The 17,928-nt window shown below is 44.8% G+C and overlaps 2 protein-coding genes across 9 annotated transcripts in view; one reads left to right on the top strand and one right to left on the bottom strand.

The window, feature by feature from the left end:
• C1H14orf119 (chromosome 1 C14orf119 homolog) overlaps nt 1-4,677 on the bottom strand; it is a 67,574-nt gene extending 62,897 nt beyond the window's left edge. Inside the window, exon 1 of one of the 4 annotated variants that reach the window (XM_063913550.1) lies at nt 4,516-4,677. The gene's annotated coding sequence lies outside the window, so the exon portion shown is untranslated. Of the gene's footprint in view, nt 1-4,088; nt 4,111-4,143; nt 4,230-4,444 lie in introns of those variants that run through there. The other 3 variants (XM_063913553.1, XM_063913551.1, XM_063913552.1) reach the window with 3 other exon arrangements.
• Nucleotides 4,351-17,928, top strand: part of ACIN1 (apoptotic chromatin condensation inducer 1) — a 265,672-nt gene continuing 252,094 nt past the window's right edge. For all 5 annotated transcript variants that reach the window (XM_063913544.1, XM_063913545.1, XM_063913546.1 and 2 more), the window contains exon 1: nt 4,351-4,488. In XM_063913544.1, coding sequence (XP_063769614.1) covers nt 4,351-4,488 — 138 coding nt within the window. The remainder of the gene's footprint in view (nt 4,489-17,928) is intronic.

Genomic DNA, 17,928 nt, shown 5'->3' on the forward strand with positions numbered 1-17,928 from the left:
AGAGAAAAGGAAATTCTGACAGTACAAAGCTTATGTAACTATGATCACAATGATGAATGGAATAACAGAGGTTGCAACCTATAATATAATAACGCATACAAAGGAAAAGAAAAAGGGGAAAATAAATAAATACATACACACCCTACAGAAGCACAAATATGGTAACCTAAGGTTACTCCTTACGGAGAATGAATAAACATTTATAGGAAATATACATACATACATATAAAAGTAAATTAGAAAGAGAACCATAAAGATGTATGTGTAGACAGCAGTAACAGATAGATTAGTCTGGGCAATATAAGTAGCGGGTGTGTATCGCGTTACCGGCGGCCAGGATCCCAGCGGTCCGCAGCCCGACACAAGGGTCCCGGGCGCAGAATGCCGACGGGGTGTGTGTGTGTGTGTGTGGGGGGCGGGAGCGGACCAATCCCTTTGCGCTCGCCACAGGATCTATTCCCACTCTATGGCTGCCGTGGACACCTACAAGTTGGAATAGTCCCTGTTGGTCGGCATGCCGACCATCGGGATAGTGAGGGGGCGGGATGTAGGTGGAGGTCATGTGATCGCCGGTCACATAACTACATCCCTAAGTAGCATAGAAGACAAAGGGCTCCACCTAGTCATGGGTACATGTGGAGTATTTAAACCCAAGCGTTTCCATTTCAGAGCTTCTTTGCATATAGGATATTACGGTCTTTTCTGCAAAGAGGGGGATCCAACATTTTCCAGTATTGGGCTATAGCCGCCCTTGTAGCTATGGGAATATGTACTATAACATATTTATTGTGGGCTTGTACTGTTAGGAGGAAATAGTGTAAAAGGGCAATTTCAGTAAGCAAAGGAAGAACCTCCGCAGTAACCTTCATAATCAAGGAAAAAACTTCCATACATATTTCTGTTTTGGGCAAAACCACAAAATAAGAACTACGGTACCCTCTAATCCACAGTTTCTCCAGCAATACTTAGAGGTTTCAGGCCAGCCAAAATCTAAGCAATCTACCTGGAGTATGATAAAGACAATGTATTAACTTAAACATCTTTGCATTAATGTTTTAATGTAAAAAATAATAATTAAAGCATGTATTAGAAACGTTGAGCGACCATGCTTCAATGCTTTATAATATTAATAATGTTACTGTATTAGGCTTTGAATTGATTTATTTTACATCTTTAAATAAAACCCATTTTTCACTGTTTATTATTCCTTTTACATGTGAATATATGTATATAGACTAAACACATTAATACATACAAAGTACACTCAGAGCCAGACGAAATAAGAACAAGTTAATGTTAAGCATTAGTATTCAATTACCGCAGATGAAGCTTCGGGTGACGTTTCCCGATGTTTTGTCAAAGTTTTTTCATCCGGAAAAAACATCCTTATCACCCAAAAACATGCAGGTTCGGCGTATTAGATACCATAAACCCCCCCCCCCCCCCACGATACTTTTCACCCGACAGTATATGCAGGTAATTTAATATCCAAGTTAGTCTTAAGGGGGTACACACGGAGAGATGTATGCTTCATTTCTAAACAATCTGACTAGATTAGGCTAGATTGCTTATTAAAGCACGGATCTCTCCGTGTGTATGCCCCATAGCGATAGGGCCGTGCATCTCTATCGACGGTTCTAGATTGCACAATCTAGTTAGATTGCTCACTTCACCCCTGGGTGAAGTGAGAGTCTGTCCCGTCCCATTTCCCCCATCGCTCCCCCCCCATCGCCCAGCACACATCACGCTGAGTGGGGGGGAAAGATGTGTGCAGAGCGTTCTGTGCTAGATCGAGCAGCACACATCTCTCCGTATGTACCCCCCTTTACATATTAAATAAATCTTAATAGTAATACAAAATGGAAAATGCAAAAGCACTTTTCGGAGAAACACACACAGAAGTAGGAGTTAACCATCAGCATTAAACATTATGAGGGGAATTCAAATGTTTGAAAAGTCAGTTGGGTGTCTGTGTTTTCCTATCTAATAGACAGGAAAAAACAGACACCCAACCGACTTTTCAAACATTTGAATTCCCCCCTTTGAATAAAAAGAAGTTTTTTTTTTTAAGAAGCTACAACAAAAAACAAACAAAACAAAAACCATTTAGTTTAAACCAGCCAACCCTACTTCATCCGCTACATTCTTTTTGATACATTTAAGTGACTGGACTCAATCTTTGTACTCACACATCCATCACAGTTGAAAGCAACTATACAGAGTGAGCTCCCTGAAGAGTGATGCCTGATATCTATGCGGTTTTTTTTCCTGTCCATTTTTTCTCCCCACTCCTTCCCTCGACAATTTTTATTTTTTATGGGCGCCATTCACATACAGTCATTTTTGTATAACACATTTGTAATATATGCCAACATAAGTATATATCTGTATACAGTATATAGTGTACCCCAAGTTTTGAACTTTAACCCACATCTACCGTGAAACCTCATTTTGCATGACTACACAAGTGTAACTGCAGAATAACACATGTAACTTAAGAACAGAATATTACAAATCTGCCAGTTACTATTAACAAGCGCTGGGTGAGCAAACTGTTAACAAGTAGAAATACTTGGACATAGTGGCGGAACTAGCGAGTGGTGGGCCCAGGTGCGACAGAATGCCTTGCCCCCCCCTCATCCCATCCAAGTCCACCCCCTCACCCCTGGAGAGGATCTGGTGAGGGGGACCTGCTCAGGGCCAGAGAAATGGATACCTAGCAACAGTGCCGTAACTAGACATTTTAGCACTGTGTGCAAGAAACTGCATCGGAGCCCCACCCCTGCATGCAAAACAGGGGCATGGCTTCGTGGGGAAGGGGTGTGGCCACAAAATAATACCAATTCATAAAACGGTGCACAGTAGTCTCCATTATTCAAATTACGCCACACAGTAGCACCACTACAACAGGTAGAGACCCTTTTACACCTTACGGCGGACAGATTCCCATTTTTTACACCTTACGGCAGACAGCGTGCACTTTTTACACATAACTGCAGACAGCGTCCCCCTTTTTACACATAACGGCAGACAGCGTGCCCTTGTTACACGTAGCGGCAGACAGCGTGCACTTTTTACACATAACAGCAGACAGATTCCCCTTTTTACACATTACGGCAGACAGTCCCCCTTTTTGCACATTAAGGAAGAAAGAAAGAATTATACTTACTCTCTCTGCTGGCTCAGGCTCATCAGCGCAGCTTCTCCAGAGACCCCGGGCAGGAGAGGAGGTGGAGGAGGGAGCCACAGCAGCGCTGTGTTATTGGTGGAGACGCTGCTGCTGCTGTCGCAGTCCTTCACCATAGGCTGTTCTCCGCCGCTGTAAATGCTGGGATGCGCTTCACAGCGGCGGAAGACAGCCTATAGTGAAGCAGAGGGACAGCAGCAGCGCCTCCCCCAGTAACAAAGCGTTGCTGCGGCTCCCTCCTCCACCTTCCCCCCGTGTCCGCTGCGGGCAGCGGTTGCCCGCAGCACACAGCGGCATGTAATGAGTCAGTTTGACTCATTACATGTTTTGGGCCCCTGGACAGTGGCGGGCCCCAGTGCAATGCACTGGTTGCACTGGCGGTAGTTCCGCCTCTGCTTGGACAACAGCATAAGTCGGTATAATACTCTAAAATGGCACACTAAGGAGGGAGCTACTATCTGTGTGTAAAAGGAACAGGGAATCTTCTGCAGATGTTAATAGTGGATTAAAACTATTACGTCTAAATAACTGAGAAATGTCATGTTGGTGCAAAATAAAGAGAAGATTAATTTTCAGATTGAAGATCACTGCAGACACACGCTGCGACTACTAGTTCTACAATACCTAGCTGTACTAAACCTGTTCAACCTGTGTTCTAGAGGGCACGGGTCATTGGGTCGACTCAACTTAGGTCAACAGTCATTAGGTCGATATGATCATTAGGTCGACATGCACTTGGTCGACATGTGAAAAGGTTGACATGTTTTTTTTAAACTTTTTTTGGTGTAATTTTCTCCGTAAAGTGACGGGGAACCCTCAATTAGTGCACCATGTTCACCTAACGACCATATCCAGTTCTAGACATCACCGGTTAATAGCTGGCAACATTCAGTTGCAGTACCTCTAAAGTCCACTAGGTGTGGCTGTTGTTCTGAGATGATGGGAACACTACTTACTACCACACGTGGGCGGGGCCAATGTAGCTGCGCGAAGATGACGCAACAGGAAGGAGGGGAAGAGATTCTCCGGCTGTACCCGAGCTCGGAGGCGGAAGTGCCCGAGGCTGACGTCACACAGCGGGATCTGCCGAACTCGGTCGTATAGCGCCCCACAGCCGGTGCTCCGCTGCCTGGCCGGGTTAGTTCTGAATTGGGGCGCAGAAAATGGCAGAGCAAGAGGATGTAACGCTGGACGGGAGGCCGCTGGACAGCCTTCGGGTCACCGATTTACGAGCGGCACTTGAGGAACGGGGATTACCTAAGAGTGGTCAGAAGAGCACACTCATGAAGCGGCTGAAGGGGGTAAGTGTAAAAGCTTCTGCTACCTACCCCGGTACAATGCGCGGAAACGCGCACTCTCCACAACAATCTTCTGCGCGCTCCCGCCGCCCCCTCCTCTTCCTATGGCAGCGCGCATGCGCACACTCCAGACGCCGTCGAGCTGCACACGCGCATTAGGTTCCGGCTGTGGGCGGCGCATGCGTGCTGAGCTCTGGGAGGCCGTCTTCCCGCCCTTTCCCACTTAGCGTCGTTTACGGGCGCGCGTCCCCGGTATGGCAGGCCCCGCCCCTCCTTGCGTACCCGCGCACATACGGGACAGCGGCCTCACTGCTAATAACGTTTCTATATTTATAAACATTCTATGCCGCCGTGGTTTGTTATTTCCGGGACTCTGCTACTCGGCGGAGTGACTGCACTGCCCCAGGGGCTCCCCTCAGACTCGTCCTGCGGTGCCGGCTATACATTGCTGATGGCTGCTCAGCTTACCTTTTTAGACAAATACATAAATGTACCCTCCGTGTGTGTAACATGGGCTACACTCGCCCTCATAATACGCGAGACCATATGGCAGCCGCAGCAGCATAACTCCCTTGATCTGTGGGGCTGTAATATGCTCTATGTCCGGCCATACTGCCCCCTCTCTGACTATCACTGTTACACCAACTTCTCAGCTGGTCACTGCACTGGAGTTTTGGAAATATGTTGCAAATACTGTTATTGTTAACGAGAATATTGTTGCCACTGCACTATCTTTGTTCTTATTTCTGTTTCATTAAAACAAAATCACAATATTATTTGGAATAGGAAAACGCTAGTAATATCAATATGCCAGGAGGCTAAATAAACAAGTGCATACTGTATATTATTAGTGCAGATCTTTCATGTGCTGTTTCTCCATTGTGCTTGGCCATACACAACAGTTCCCTGCATTAGAAAAGGATAAGATCCATCATAAAGTGATTCCCCATTTATTTTAACTTGTATAGGGTGCAGCAATTGTTTTCATGGGGAGGATTGAATGCTACATATGGTTGTTAGTAAAAATATATATTAATTACACACATACTGTCCAAAAGATTCTATTGGGTATTTATTATTTTTAATTGGCTCTGGTAGAACAGGAGTGAAGGAGTATAATTGGTTCTAAAAATGCCCACAAGAAAGCTGTTGAAACAAACCTGTTTTGTAGAAAAGAAAGGGAAATGGGCCAGCCCATTGGTCTTAACCAACAGCTGAATTTGTTAATGTTACACATGGGGAATTAAAATGACTGCAATTAGACAAACACAATCTAAAATTAAAAGTACATGGAGAATTATCCAAATTGATCCCTTGGGTGCGTTTTTCACCTATTGAGATGCAATGTGATCGTTTTCAGGCATTTGCTCATGCAGACCTTGTGTTTTTTTTTAATTTGTATTGGGTCAAGGTAAAGAGAATAATGGCAAGGTAAAAAGCCTCCAGTGTGAATGAATGAAATGAACATGAATGAAAAGTGCTGTGAGAGGAAGGCTTGGAAGATTTACTTTGTTTTGAGCAACAAGTAATATGGATTACTTATGTGCTAAGGGGTTTAAAGTCACAAAGTATACTTGCCGCATACTGTATTTGCCTTTACTGACTTCTAAAGTGATTGATGCCCTTTTAAAATGCAAAGTGTAGTTTTTTGGGGGGAGTTTCTGTGTAACCTTCTGTGGTATGCCATGTACTTACCTTTTCATATTGTTGACATTACTAAGTTTAATGTCCTGGCCTAAATGTCTGTCTGGCCATTCAAGACAACCTCTCTGATGACAAGATCAGTCAGCAACTTTCCCACTTGTATAATGTTAAATTGAACTGATTTGATTGCCTAGGATTTGCGTTGAGAAGTCTGATTATCTTCGCGCCAGTCCTACTACTATCTGCTTAACTTGATTTATAATGATTTCGCTTGCAGTATTTGGTAGTCATTGTTCGATCTAGTTTATTACCTGACTGGATAAAAACTGTTTTAAATAGTTATTTATTGTCAAGCCACACATATTGTACAGTGTTGGGTATTTTGGTTGATCCTAACCCAGAGCTTGCGATTTTTGGACAACTTTAGCTAGTACAATAGAAAAGCTCTCTAGCACCATAGCATTACCACCATACCATCATGGTAATTTATAATTTCCAACACATTTACCTCTTAAGGGTGCCCATACACTTGTGTGATTTGGGCTGATTTCAATGGATCTGGCCGAGAACTCGGATGAAAAGTGTCAATTCGCAGGTGTTTTAATCTTGATTCTGACCCTGTTCGCGGTCCAGTGCTCATCGGATTGGAGTCTGAGATCGCAAGGGTTGCACCATAAACGTGTCAGATACCGGAGCCTTGGCTGGGATCGCATACGATACATCGTATGCGAAAGGACCGCATACGATGTACCGTATGTGATCCTGCTGCCGGGGAGCTCAAGGGAATCCTATGCGACGTCTCCCCTCGGAGAAGTCGCATAAGTGTATGGGGACCTTAAATGTGTTTTATAACGTGATACTTGTCATGCATTACACTAGGAGGCAGCTGGTCCAGCATTGTGTTGCTCTAAAATGATAGAGATGCCTAGTGCTGATCTTGTCAACATTGGTACTATCATCTGACATGCTACAACATTAAGGATGTTATCTGCTTTTGTGAATTCAGTAATGCTCCCACCATATACCTTAAAGGGCAGTGGTTGGTAACCACTGCTCATTTTTTCCTTGGGTCATACATATGTGATAACACTTCGATATAAAGTCTGTTAATTTAAAGGTTTATATACTTAAATAACATTATTGTAGAGGTAACTAGAAAATTAGATGTCCAAAACAACTCTATCACATGATACCATTCTGGTGCAGAAAATAAATGCAAGTATCTGGTTGTTCTGAACAACAACGTTTCTACATAAAAGCTTCAGAGCCGTTTTCCTAAATATCCATTGGTATAGGGGCATACACGCAGAGGGGTATGAGCTAACGATATGGTTTATATAGTCTATATCGTTAGAAAAACTAGTGCATATCATTCCGTGTGTATAGAACCAACGATGAATTATGCGTGGTCCCACGGATCTTCAACGTTGGTAAAAATAGACTGCATGCACATACAATTTTGGCTAGAAACATGACTAGAATATACATAGTCAAAATTGTTCATAGTCAAAATTGTTCTGTGTGTGTGTATATGCAATATCGTTGATTCTGGACTTCGGGGAAGTTCAAGGGAAATCGTTAAGCCATAATTGCAGCGTGTGTATGCCCCTTATGTCCGTATTGGTTTATTAATGTTTTTCAAGCACACAAACTTCCAATACTAATTTGAGATTTTAACACCCATAACAAATAAAACCTAGTGCACAACTAAGGGGTTCAATACTTTTGTTGACGATCATTATGGGGACCTTGAAATGCTGACATCATAACACGCTTGTAATGCTGGTAACTGCATTTTAAATGTGATGGCATTTTCATGTGCTGGTGAAGCAGCGTGTTGAAACTTGTAATGCCTTCCTCTTTAAAATGTAGTTAGCAGCATTACAAGTGTGTCATGATTATGGTGCCGGCAGTAATTGGTTATAATTATAAGCAGTTGTAATTATCAAATCTAGAAATATATCCCGTAGACACATTTTAGTTGAATGTTCGAAAATTGCTGAAAGTATGACGTGTAAACAAGGGGAGAAGTATGGAAAGGTGTGTTTTGGGAACTTCTTTGATTTTAGTAGCTAATGTTCAAACTATTTTTCAAAGTTAAATTAATCTCTTTCATAATCCTGCCAAAATGAGGAAACAGTGAATTGATTCTAGCCACAGGTGGACAGGTCATAAGTGTATTTAGTACAGGGGAAACATATTTTATACTGTCCTCCAATTGTAGAAATTCTGTTTGCCATCTACTACGTGTCCCAAATATATTGTATTATTTATTTATTATTTATTAGCAGTTTCTTATATAGCGCAGCATATTCCGTTGCGCTTTACAATTAGAACAACAATTATAGAACAAAACTGGGCAAAGACAGACAGACAGAGGTAGGAAGGCCCTGCTCGCAAGCTTACAATCTATAGGGAAATAGGCATTGATACACAAGGATAGATGCTACTTGTCACATAATGGTTCCCCAGGTTGCTAGGTTCTTAATGGGTTGTATATGATATGATCACCCAGCAATGTTGGAAGACAAAATGTGAGTTTATGTGGACTGTACAGAGGGGATGTAACTTGATAGGGAAGCTGTGAAGGTCATGTGTGTGGGTCTGAAATTTGGTAGGCTTGTCTGAAGAGATGAGTTTTCAGAGAACATTTAAAGGTTTGGAGACTAGAGGAGAGTCTTATTGTGCGTGGGAGTGCATTCCACAGAGTGGGTGAAGCCCGGGTAAAGTCCTGTAATTTTGAGTGGGAACAGGTAATACATGTGGATGAGAGACGCAGATCTTGTGCAGAGCGGAGAGGTCTGGTAGGGAGATATTTTGAGATGAGTGAGGAGATGTATGATGGTGCAGTTTGGTTAATAGCCTTGTATGTAAGTAAAAGTATTTTATATTTGACACGGTAGAATACCGGTAACCAATGGAGGGACTGACAGAGCGGATCAGCAGATGAAGAACGTCTGGCGAGGAAGATTAGCCTCGCAGCTGCATTTAAAATGGATTGAAGTGGTGATAGCCTATGTTTGGGAAGACCAGTAAGGAGACTATTACAATAATCAATGCGGGAGATGATGAGTGCATGGATTAGAGTTTTTGCAGTGTCTTGTGTAAGATAAGGGCGTATTTTGGATATGTTTTTAAGGTGCATGTAACATGATTTAGAGACAGATTGAATGTGTGGAACAAAGGACAGTTCAGAGTCAAGGGTGACACCTAGGCAACGAGCTTGTGGGGTGGGGTGGATAGTTGCATTGTCAACAGTTATAGAGATATCAGGTTGGTAACTACTCTTAGCTGGTGGGAAAATAATTAATTCGGTTTTGGAAATGTTGAGTTTGAGGTGGTGAGATGACATCCAAGATGAAATGGCAGACAGGCATCCAGTGACACGAGCCAATACTGGTGGTGACATATCTTGATCATAGGATTTATTGACAGACTCCTTGCATGTAGACAGTGCCCTAAGATATTGTATTGTGAGCTGATGTATTGTACATTTCTCTAACGTCCTAGTGGATGCTGGGGACTCCGTCAGGACCATGGGGATTAGCGGCTCCGCAGGAGACAGGGCACAAAAATAAAGCTTTAGGATCAGGTGGTGTGCACTGGCTCCTCCCCCTATGACCCTCCTCCAAGCCTCAGTTAGGTTTTTGTGCCCGTCCGAGCAGGGTGCAATCTAGGTGGCTCTCCTAAAGAGCTGCTTAGAAAAAGTTTTTAGGTTTTTTATTTTCAGTGAGTCCTGCTGGCAACAGGCTCACTGCAACGAGGGACTTAGGGGAGAAGAAGTGAACTCACCTGCGTGCAGGATGGATTGGCTTCTTAGTAGAGATGAGCGGATTCGGTTTTACTCGGTTTTACTCTGTTCTCAAAACCGACCCTTATTGGCTATCCAAAACACGTGACATCCGTGAGCCAATTAGATGCCGTTTTGAGAACCGAGTAAAACCGAGTAAAACCGAACCCGCTCATCTCTACTTCTTAGGCTACTGGACACCATTAGCTCCAGAGGGATCGAACACAGGCCCAGCCATGGAGTCCGGTCCCGGAGCCGCGCCGCCGACCCCCTTGCAGATGCCGAAAAGCGAAGAGGTCCAGAAACCGGCGGCAGAAGACTTTTCAGTCTTCATGAGGTAGCGCACAGCACTGCAGCTGTGCGCCATTGTTGTCACACACTTCACACCAGCGGTCACGGAGGGTGCAGGGCGCTGCAGGGGGCGCCCTGGGCAGCAATGAGAATACCTTGTTCTGGCTAAAAAATACATCACATATAGCCCTTGGGGCTATATGGATGTATTTAACCCCTGCCAGGTCTCACAAACTCCGGAGAAGAGCCCGCCGAAATAGGGGGCGGGGCCTATCTCCTCAGCACACAGCGCCATTTTCCTGCTCAGCTCCGCTGCGAGGAAGGCTCCCAGGACTCTCCCCTGCACTGCACTACAGAAACAGGGTAAAAAAGAGAGGGGGGGCACTTTTTTTGGCGTTTTTGATATATATTAAGCTGCTATAAGGGAGACAACACTTCTATAGGGTTGTTCCTATATATTTATAGCGCTTGGGTGTGTGCTGGCAAACTCTCCCTCTGTCTCCCCAAAGGGCTAGTGGGGTCCTGTCTTCGATAAGAGCATTCCCTGTGTGTCTGCTGTGTGTCGGTACGTGTGTGTCGACATGTATGAGGACGATGTTGGTGTGGAGGCGGAGCAATTGCCGGTAATGGTGATGTCACCCCCTAGGGAGTCGACACCGGAATGGATGGCTTTATTTATGGAATTACGTGATAATGTCAGCACATTACAAAAATCAGTTGACGACATGAGACGGCCGGGAAACCAGTTAGTACCTGTACAGGCGTCTCAGACACCGTCAGGGGCTGTAAAACGCCCTTTACCTCAGTCGGTCGACACAGACCCAGACACGGACACCGAATCTAGTGTCGACGGTGAAGAAACAAACGTATTTTCCAGTAGGGCCACACGTTATATGATCACGGCAATGAAGGAGGCTTTACATATCTCTGATACTGCATGTACCACAAAAAGGGGTATTATGTGGGGTCTGAAAAAACTACCTGTAGTTTTTCCTGAATCAGACGAATTGAATGAAGTGTGTGATGAAGCGTGGGTTAACCCCGATAGAAAACTGCTAATTTCAAAGAAGTTATTGGCATTATATCCTTTCCCGCCAGAGGTTAGGGCGCGCTGGGAAACACCCCCTAGGGTGGATAAGGCGCTCACACGCTTATCAAAACAAGTGGCGTTACCGTCTCCTGAAACGGCCGCCCTCAAGGATCCAGCAGATAGGAGGCTGGAAACTACCCTGAAAAGTATATACACTCATACTGGTGTTATACTGCGACCAGCCATCGCCTCTGCATGGATGTGCAGTGCTGGGGTGGTTTGGTCGGATTCCCTGACTGAAAATATTGATACCCTGGATAGGGACAGTATTTTACTGACTATAGAGCATTTAAAGGATGCATTTCTATATATGCGAGATGCACAGAGGGATATTTGCACTCTGGCATCGAGAGTAAGTGCGATGTCCATATCTGCCAGAAGAAGTTTATGGACGCGACAATGGTCAGGTGATGCGGATTCCAAACGGCATATGGAAGTATTGCCGTATAAGGGGAAGGAATTATTTGGGGTCGGTCTATCGGATTTGGTGGCCACGGCAACAGCCGGGAAATCCACCTTTTTACCTCAGGTCCCCTCCCAACAGAAAAAGACACCGTCTTTTCAGCCGCAGTCCTTTCGTTCCTATAGGAACAAGCGGGCGAAAGGACAGTCATATTTGCCCCGAGGCAAAGGAAAGGGTAAGAGAGTGCACCAAGCAGCTTCTTCCCAGGAGCAGAAGCCCCCCCCCCGGCTTCTGCAAAGCCCTCAGCATGACGTTGGGGCTTTACAAGCGGACTCAGGGGCGGTGGGGGGTCGACTCAAGAATTTCAGCGCACAGTGGGCTCACTCACAGGTGGACCCCTGGATCCTGCAGATAATATCTCAGGGTTACAGGTTGGAATTCGAGAAGTCTCCCCCTCGCCGGTTCCTAAAGTCTGCTCTGCCAACGTCTCCCTCAGACAGGGCGACGGTATTGGAAGCCATTCACAAGCTGTATTCTCAGCAGGTGATAGTCAAGGTACCCCTCCTACAACAGGGAAAGGGGTATTATTCCACACTATTTGTGGTACCGAAGCCGGACGGCTCGGTAAGACCTATTCTAAATCTGAAATCTTTGAACCTGTACATACAAAAATTCAAGTTCAAGATGGAGTCACTCAGAGCAGTGATAGCGAATCTGGAAGAAGGGGACTTTATGGTGTCCCTGGACATCAAGGATGCTTACCTGCATGTCCCAATTTGCCCTTCACATCAAGGGTACCTCAGGTTCGTGGTGCAAAACTGTCATTATCAGTTTCAGACGCTGCCGTTTGGATTGTCCACGGCACCTCGGGTCTTTACCAAGGTAATGGCCGAAATGATGTTTCTTCTACGAAGAAAAGGCGTATTAATTATCCCTTACTTGGACGATCTCCTGATAAGGGCAAGGTCCAGGGAACAGCTGGGGGACGTAGTAGCACTAACCCAAATAGTGCTGCAACAGCACGGGTGGATTCTGAATTTTCCAAAATCTCAATTGACCCCGACGACACGTCTGCTGTTCCTGGGAATGATTCTGGACACGGTTCAGAAAAAGGTGTTTCTTCCGGAGGAGAAAGCCAAGGATTTATCCGAACTTGTCAGGAACCTCCTAAAACCAGGGAAAGTGTCTGTGCATCAATGCACAAGAGTCCTGGGAAAGATGGTGGCTTCTTACGAAGTGATTCCATTCGGCAGATTCCACGCACAAACTTTTCAGTGGGATCTGCTGGACAAATGGTCCGGATCACATCTGCAGATGCATCAGCGGATAACCTTATCGCCACGGACAAGGGTGTCTCTGCTGTGGTGGTTGCAGAGTGCTCATCTGTTAGAGGGCCGCAGATTCGGCATACAGGACTGGGTCCTGGTGACCACGGATGCCAGTCTGAGAGGCTGGGGAGCGGTCACACAGGGAAGAAACTTCCAGGGCTTATGGTCAAACCTGGAGATGTCTCTTCACATAAATATACTGGAGCTAAGAGCGATTTACAATGCTCTAAGCCTGGCAAAACCCCTGCTTCAGGGTCAGCCGGTGTTGATCCAGTCGGACAACATCACGGCAGTCGCCCACGTAAACAGACAGGGCGGCACAAGAAGCAGGAGAGCAATGGCAGAAGCTGCAAGGATTCTTCGCTGGGCGGAAGATCATGTGATAGCACTGTCAGCAGTGTTCATTCCGGGAGTGGACAACTGGGAAGCAGACTTCCTCAGCAGACACGATCTACACCCGGGAGAGTGGGGACTTCATCCAGAAGTCTTCCACATGATTGTGAACCGTTGGGAAAAACCAAAGGTGGACATGATGGCGTCTCGCCTCAACAAAAAACTGGACAGGTATTGCGCCAGGTCAAGAGACCCTCAGGCAATAGCTGTGGATGCTCTGGTAACGCCGTGGGTGTTCCAGTCAGTGTATGTGTTTCCTCCTCTGCCTCTCATACCAAAAGTACTGAGAATTATACGGCAAAGGGGAGTAAGAACGATACTCGTGGCTCCGGATTGGCCAAGACGAACTTGGTACCCGGAACTTCAGGAGATGCTCACGGAAGATCCGTGGCCTCTACCTCTAAGACGGGACCTGCTTCAACAGGGACCGTGTCTATTCCAAGACTTACCGCGGCTGCGTTTGAACGCCGAATTCTAAGGGAAAAAGGCATTCCGGAAGAGGTCATTCCTACACTGGTAAAAGCCAGGAAGGAGGTGACTGCACAACATTATCACCGCATTTGGAGAAAATATGTTGCGTGGTGTGAGGCCAGGAAGGCCCCCACGGAGGAATTTCAATTGGGTCGATTCCTACATTTCCTGCAAACAGGATTGTCTATGGGCCTCAAGTTGGGGTCCATTAAGGTTCAAATTTCGGCCCTGTCGATTTTCTTCCAGAAAGAATTGGCTTCAGTTCCTGAAGTCCAGACTTTTGTAAAAGGAGTACTACATATACAGCCCCCGGTTGTGCCCCCAGTGGCTCCGTGGGACCTTAATGTAGTTTTGGATTTTCTCAAATCCCATTGGTTTGAGCCACTCAAATCGGCGGATTTGAAATATCTTACATGGAAAGTAACCATGCTACTGGCCCTGGCTTCAGCCAGGAGAGTGTCAGAATTGGCGGCTTTATCGTATAAAAGCCCATATCTGATTTTCCATTCGGACAGGGCAGAACTGCGGACGCGTCCTCATTTTCTGCCTAAGGTGGTGTCAGCGTTTCACCTGAACCAGCCTATTGTGGTGCCTGCGGCTACTAGCGATTTGGAGGATTCCAAGTTGCTGGACGTTGTCAGGGCATTGAAAATATATATTTCAAGGACGGCTGGAGTCAGAAAATCGGACTCGCTGTTTATACTGTATGCACCCAAGCTGGGTGCTCCTGCTTCTAAGCAGACGATTGCTCGTTGGATTTGTAGCACAATTCAACTTGCACATTCTGTGGCAGGCCTGCCACAGCCTAAATCTGTCAAGGCCCATTCCACAAGGAAGGTGGGCTCATCCTGGGCGGCTGCCCGAGGGGTCTCTGCTTTACAACTTGGCCGAGCTGCTACCTGGTCGGGGTCAAACACGTTTGCAAAATTCTACAAGTTTGATACCCTGGAGGACCTTGAGTTTGCTCATTCGGTGCTGCAGAGTCATCCGCACTCTCCCGTCCGTTTTGGACATATTACACTATGTTTTTTCCATTTGTTCTTCCATTGCATATTACCGTGAGGCACCTGTGAATTGGAAGACTCGCCTATATCTCTACAAGAGGTTCTTATTGAAGTTGGACTTTTCGTTCATAATGGACTTTAAGTATTGACTTTCTTTTTGTTTCTATGAAACTACACTCAGCGCCTATATTTGAGTATTTGTTTTTTGCATCATCCTGGGCGGCTGCCCGAGGGGTCTCGGCATTACAACTCTGCCGAGCAGCTACGTGGTCGGGGGAGAACACGTTTGTAAAATTCTACAAATTTGATACCCTGGCTAAAGAGGACCTGGAGTTCTCTCATTCGGTGCTGCAGAGTCATCCGCACTCTCCCGCCCGTTTGGGAGCTTTGGTATAATCCCCATGGTCCTGACGGAGTCCCCAGCATCCACTAGGACGTTAGAGAAAATAAGATTTTACTTACCGATAAATCTATTTCTCGTAGTCCGTAGTGGATGCTGGGCGCCCATCCCAAGTGCGGATTGTCTGCAATACTTGTACATAGTTATTGTTACAAAAAAATCGGGTTGTTATTGTTGTGAGCCGTCTGTTCAGAGGCTCCTACGTTATCATACTGTTAACTGGGTTCAGATCACAAGTTGTACGGTGTGATTGGTGTGGCTGGTATGAGTCTTACCCGGGATTCAAAATCCTTCCTTATTGTGTACGCTCGTCCGGGCACAGTATCCTAACTGAGGCTTGGAGGAGGGTCATAGGGGGAGGAGCCAGTGCACACCACCTGATCCTAAAGCTTTATTTTTGTGCCCTGTCTCCTGCGGAGCCGCTAATCCCCATGGTCCTGACGGAGTCCCCAGCATCCACTACGGACTACGAGAAATAGATTTATCGGTAAGTAAAATCTTATTATATCATGTACATATTTAAGGGACCAGCGGATTATGGGAGACAGGCACAGTAGCGACTGGTGACATTTTCAATCTGACTTGTAACACATTTTTAAGTCCTGTATAGTTGTCTGTAACTATTTTAATGGGACAAATACAACTGAAAAATAAAAAAATATTGTTACTGGCTTTATAAGAAACTAACCAGACAATAAGACAGTGCTTTTTTCTTTTATCTTTTGGGGAAATTTGGGATCAAGTCCCCTAAGATCAGCTGCTCTCACTCTGTAGGTGACAGCGCCAGGTGTACATATTTGCATTATTGTTTTGTTGGCTTTATAAGAAAAAGCAAAGTTTTGTAAAATAAATAAATACAAATAGTAGTTTAAAGGACAGGATTGAGAGACTTTGGTTGACTTTTCCTTTGTTTTCTCAGAACATGTTTGCATGCTCGCTTTCATTTACCGTGTGTTTTATTATTTGTTGTACAGATTCATCAAAATTGTGCACTCAAGCTGAGGATTAGTTGAACAGTATTGGGCTACTGTATGCTATTGCGTAGACACCAAATGCACTCTTTCTCAGCCTGTTTGAGGTGATATTATTAGCAGTGCTGGATGTGTATTTTGCAGGTACCTGTAGTGAATTTTGTCCCCAGTGATTGTATGTTTCCTTAGTTCCTTCTAAAACACATTTGATATATGAACTTTTTTCTGTACAGGGATTTGTGTGACACTGCCGTTTTCCTGCCTCAGTGTGACAGGCGTTTCACATCACTACTCTGTGCTGATAGGGTATCCTTTAATTTCCACTATCTCTCAATTTATACACTCCTCACGTCCTAACATTGTCCCTCTCACATGCAGCCCTGCCCTCACTTACATAATCGCACAACTGTCAGGTCACTGCATCCCACTAATCTGCTCCCTCATCTCCTGCTGCTGTAACCATGCTGGTGCCTACTCCAAACAGGGCACATAGCAGGCATTCAGGAAAATGAAACTAAATACATAGCTGTGCACCAGCCTTAAACATAAACACCTTTTAAAGAAATGCCATGGTTTAATCATACGGTTTTCTATGATTAAGATTACTTGTACGCTCTCACTCTTATTAATACTACCAGATTATTTCCACTATTATGATTTAAACATTTTTAGAAGTTTTATAATATTTGCATTACAACAGTGTTGTGTATGTCTTTGCTTATTCAGTAACCTGTTTTTAGGTCTTAAGAGATTTTGGATTAGACGGCCAAAACATTTTGTGTCAGCCAGTTCCAATATTCAAGCCTCAATCGTCTGCTCAGGAGCTCTGCATAGTTAGTCAAATACATTTTGGGACAAGTGCTTGATCATGTTAAAACTGTATGCACATACAGTATAGTGATATTTATGTATATCTCTACAAAGCCAAAATGTGTTCATATATGACCCTTGTGTCTATAGTTTCTCTGCTGAAAAGATTATAGTGGCATTTAAATTTGTTTTTGCACGGCTTATCGCTCCTCGTCCAAACAGAAAGGATGATATTAAAACATTTTTGTTTGAGCTTGTTGTGTCCAAATAATCTGGGGTTAGCTGCCTTAGGCTGTGGTAAGCGCATGCCCATACAGCATTTTGGGTGCCTAAAACTGGGACTTTTTGTTGATTTCTGCCCGCCACCTCAGGAGATGATGATCAGAAATCGTGTTATCGCTCCCTATAGCAGCAACAATTGAATAGCGGCAGTCGGGTGCGCAAAACTGCTGCGGGTGGCAGAAACATCTGAATTCTTCCCCCTTGAGGTAAGTCCTAGTTGACCATAAGAACCAGTACATTTTATAGACTCTACAGATAAAGCACATCCTGTGATAGTTGAAAAATCTGCACTAAAAAGTAGAAACATAGAATTTGACGGCAGATAAGAACCACTTGGCCCATCTAGTCTGCCCCTTTTTTATTTTATCCTTTAGGCAATCTCAACCCTTTTTTAACCTTAATTCTTTGTAAGGATATTCATATGCCTGTCCCAAGCATGTTTAAATTGCCCTACAGTCTTAGCCTCTACCACCTCTGATGGGAGGCTATTCCACTTATCCACTACCCTTTCTGTGAAGTAATTTTTCCTTAAAGTACCAACTAATCAGCACATCTTTTTTGTCTAG

This window comes from Pseudophryne corroboree, chromosome 1 (assembly GCF_028390025.1).
Source record: "Pseudophryne corroboree isolate aPseCor3 chromosome 1, aPseCor3.hap2, whole genome shotgun sequence".
NCBI lineage: Eukaryota > Metazoa > Chordata > Amphibia > Anura > Myobatrachidae > Pseudophryne > Pseudophryne corroboree.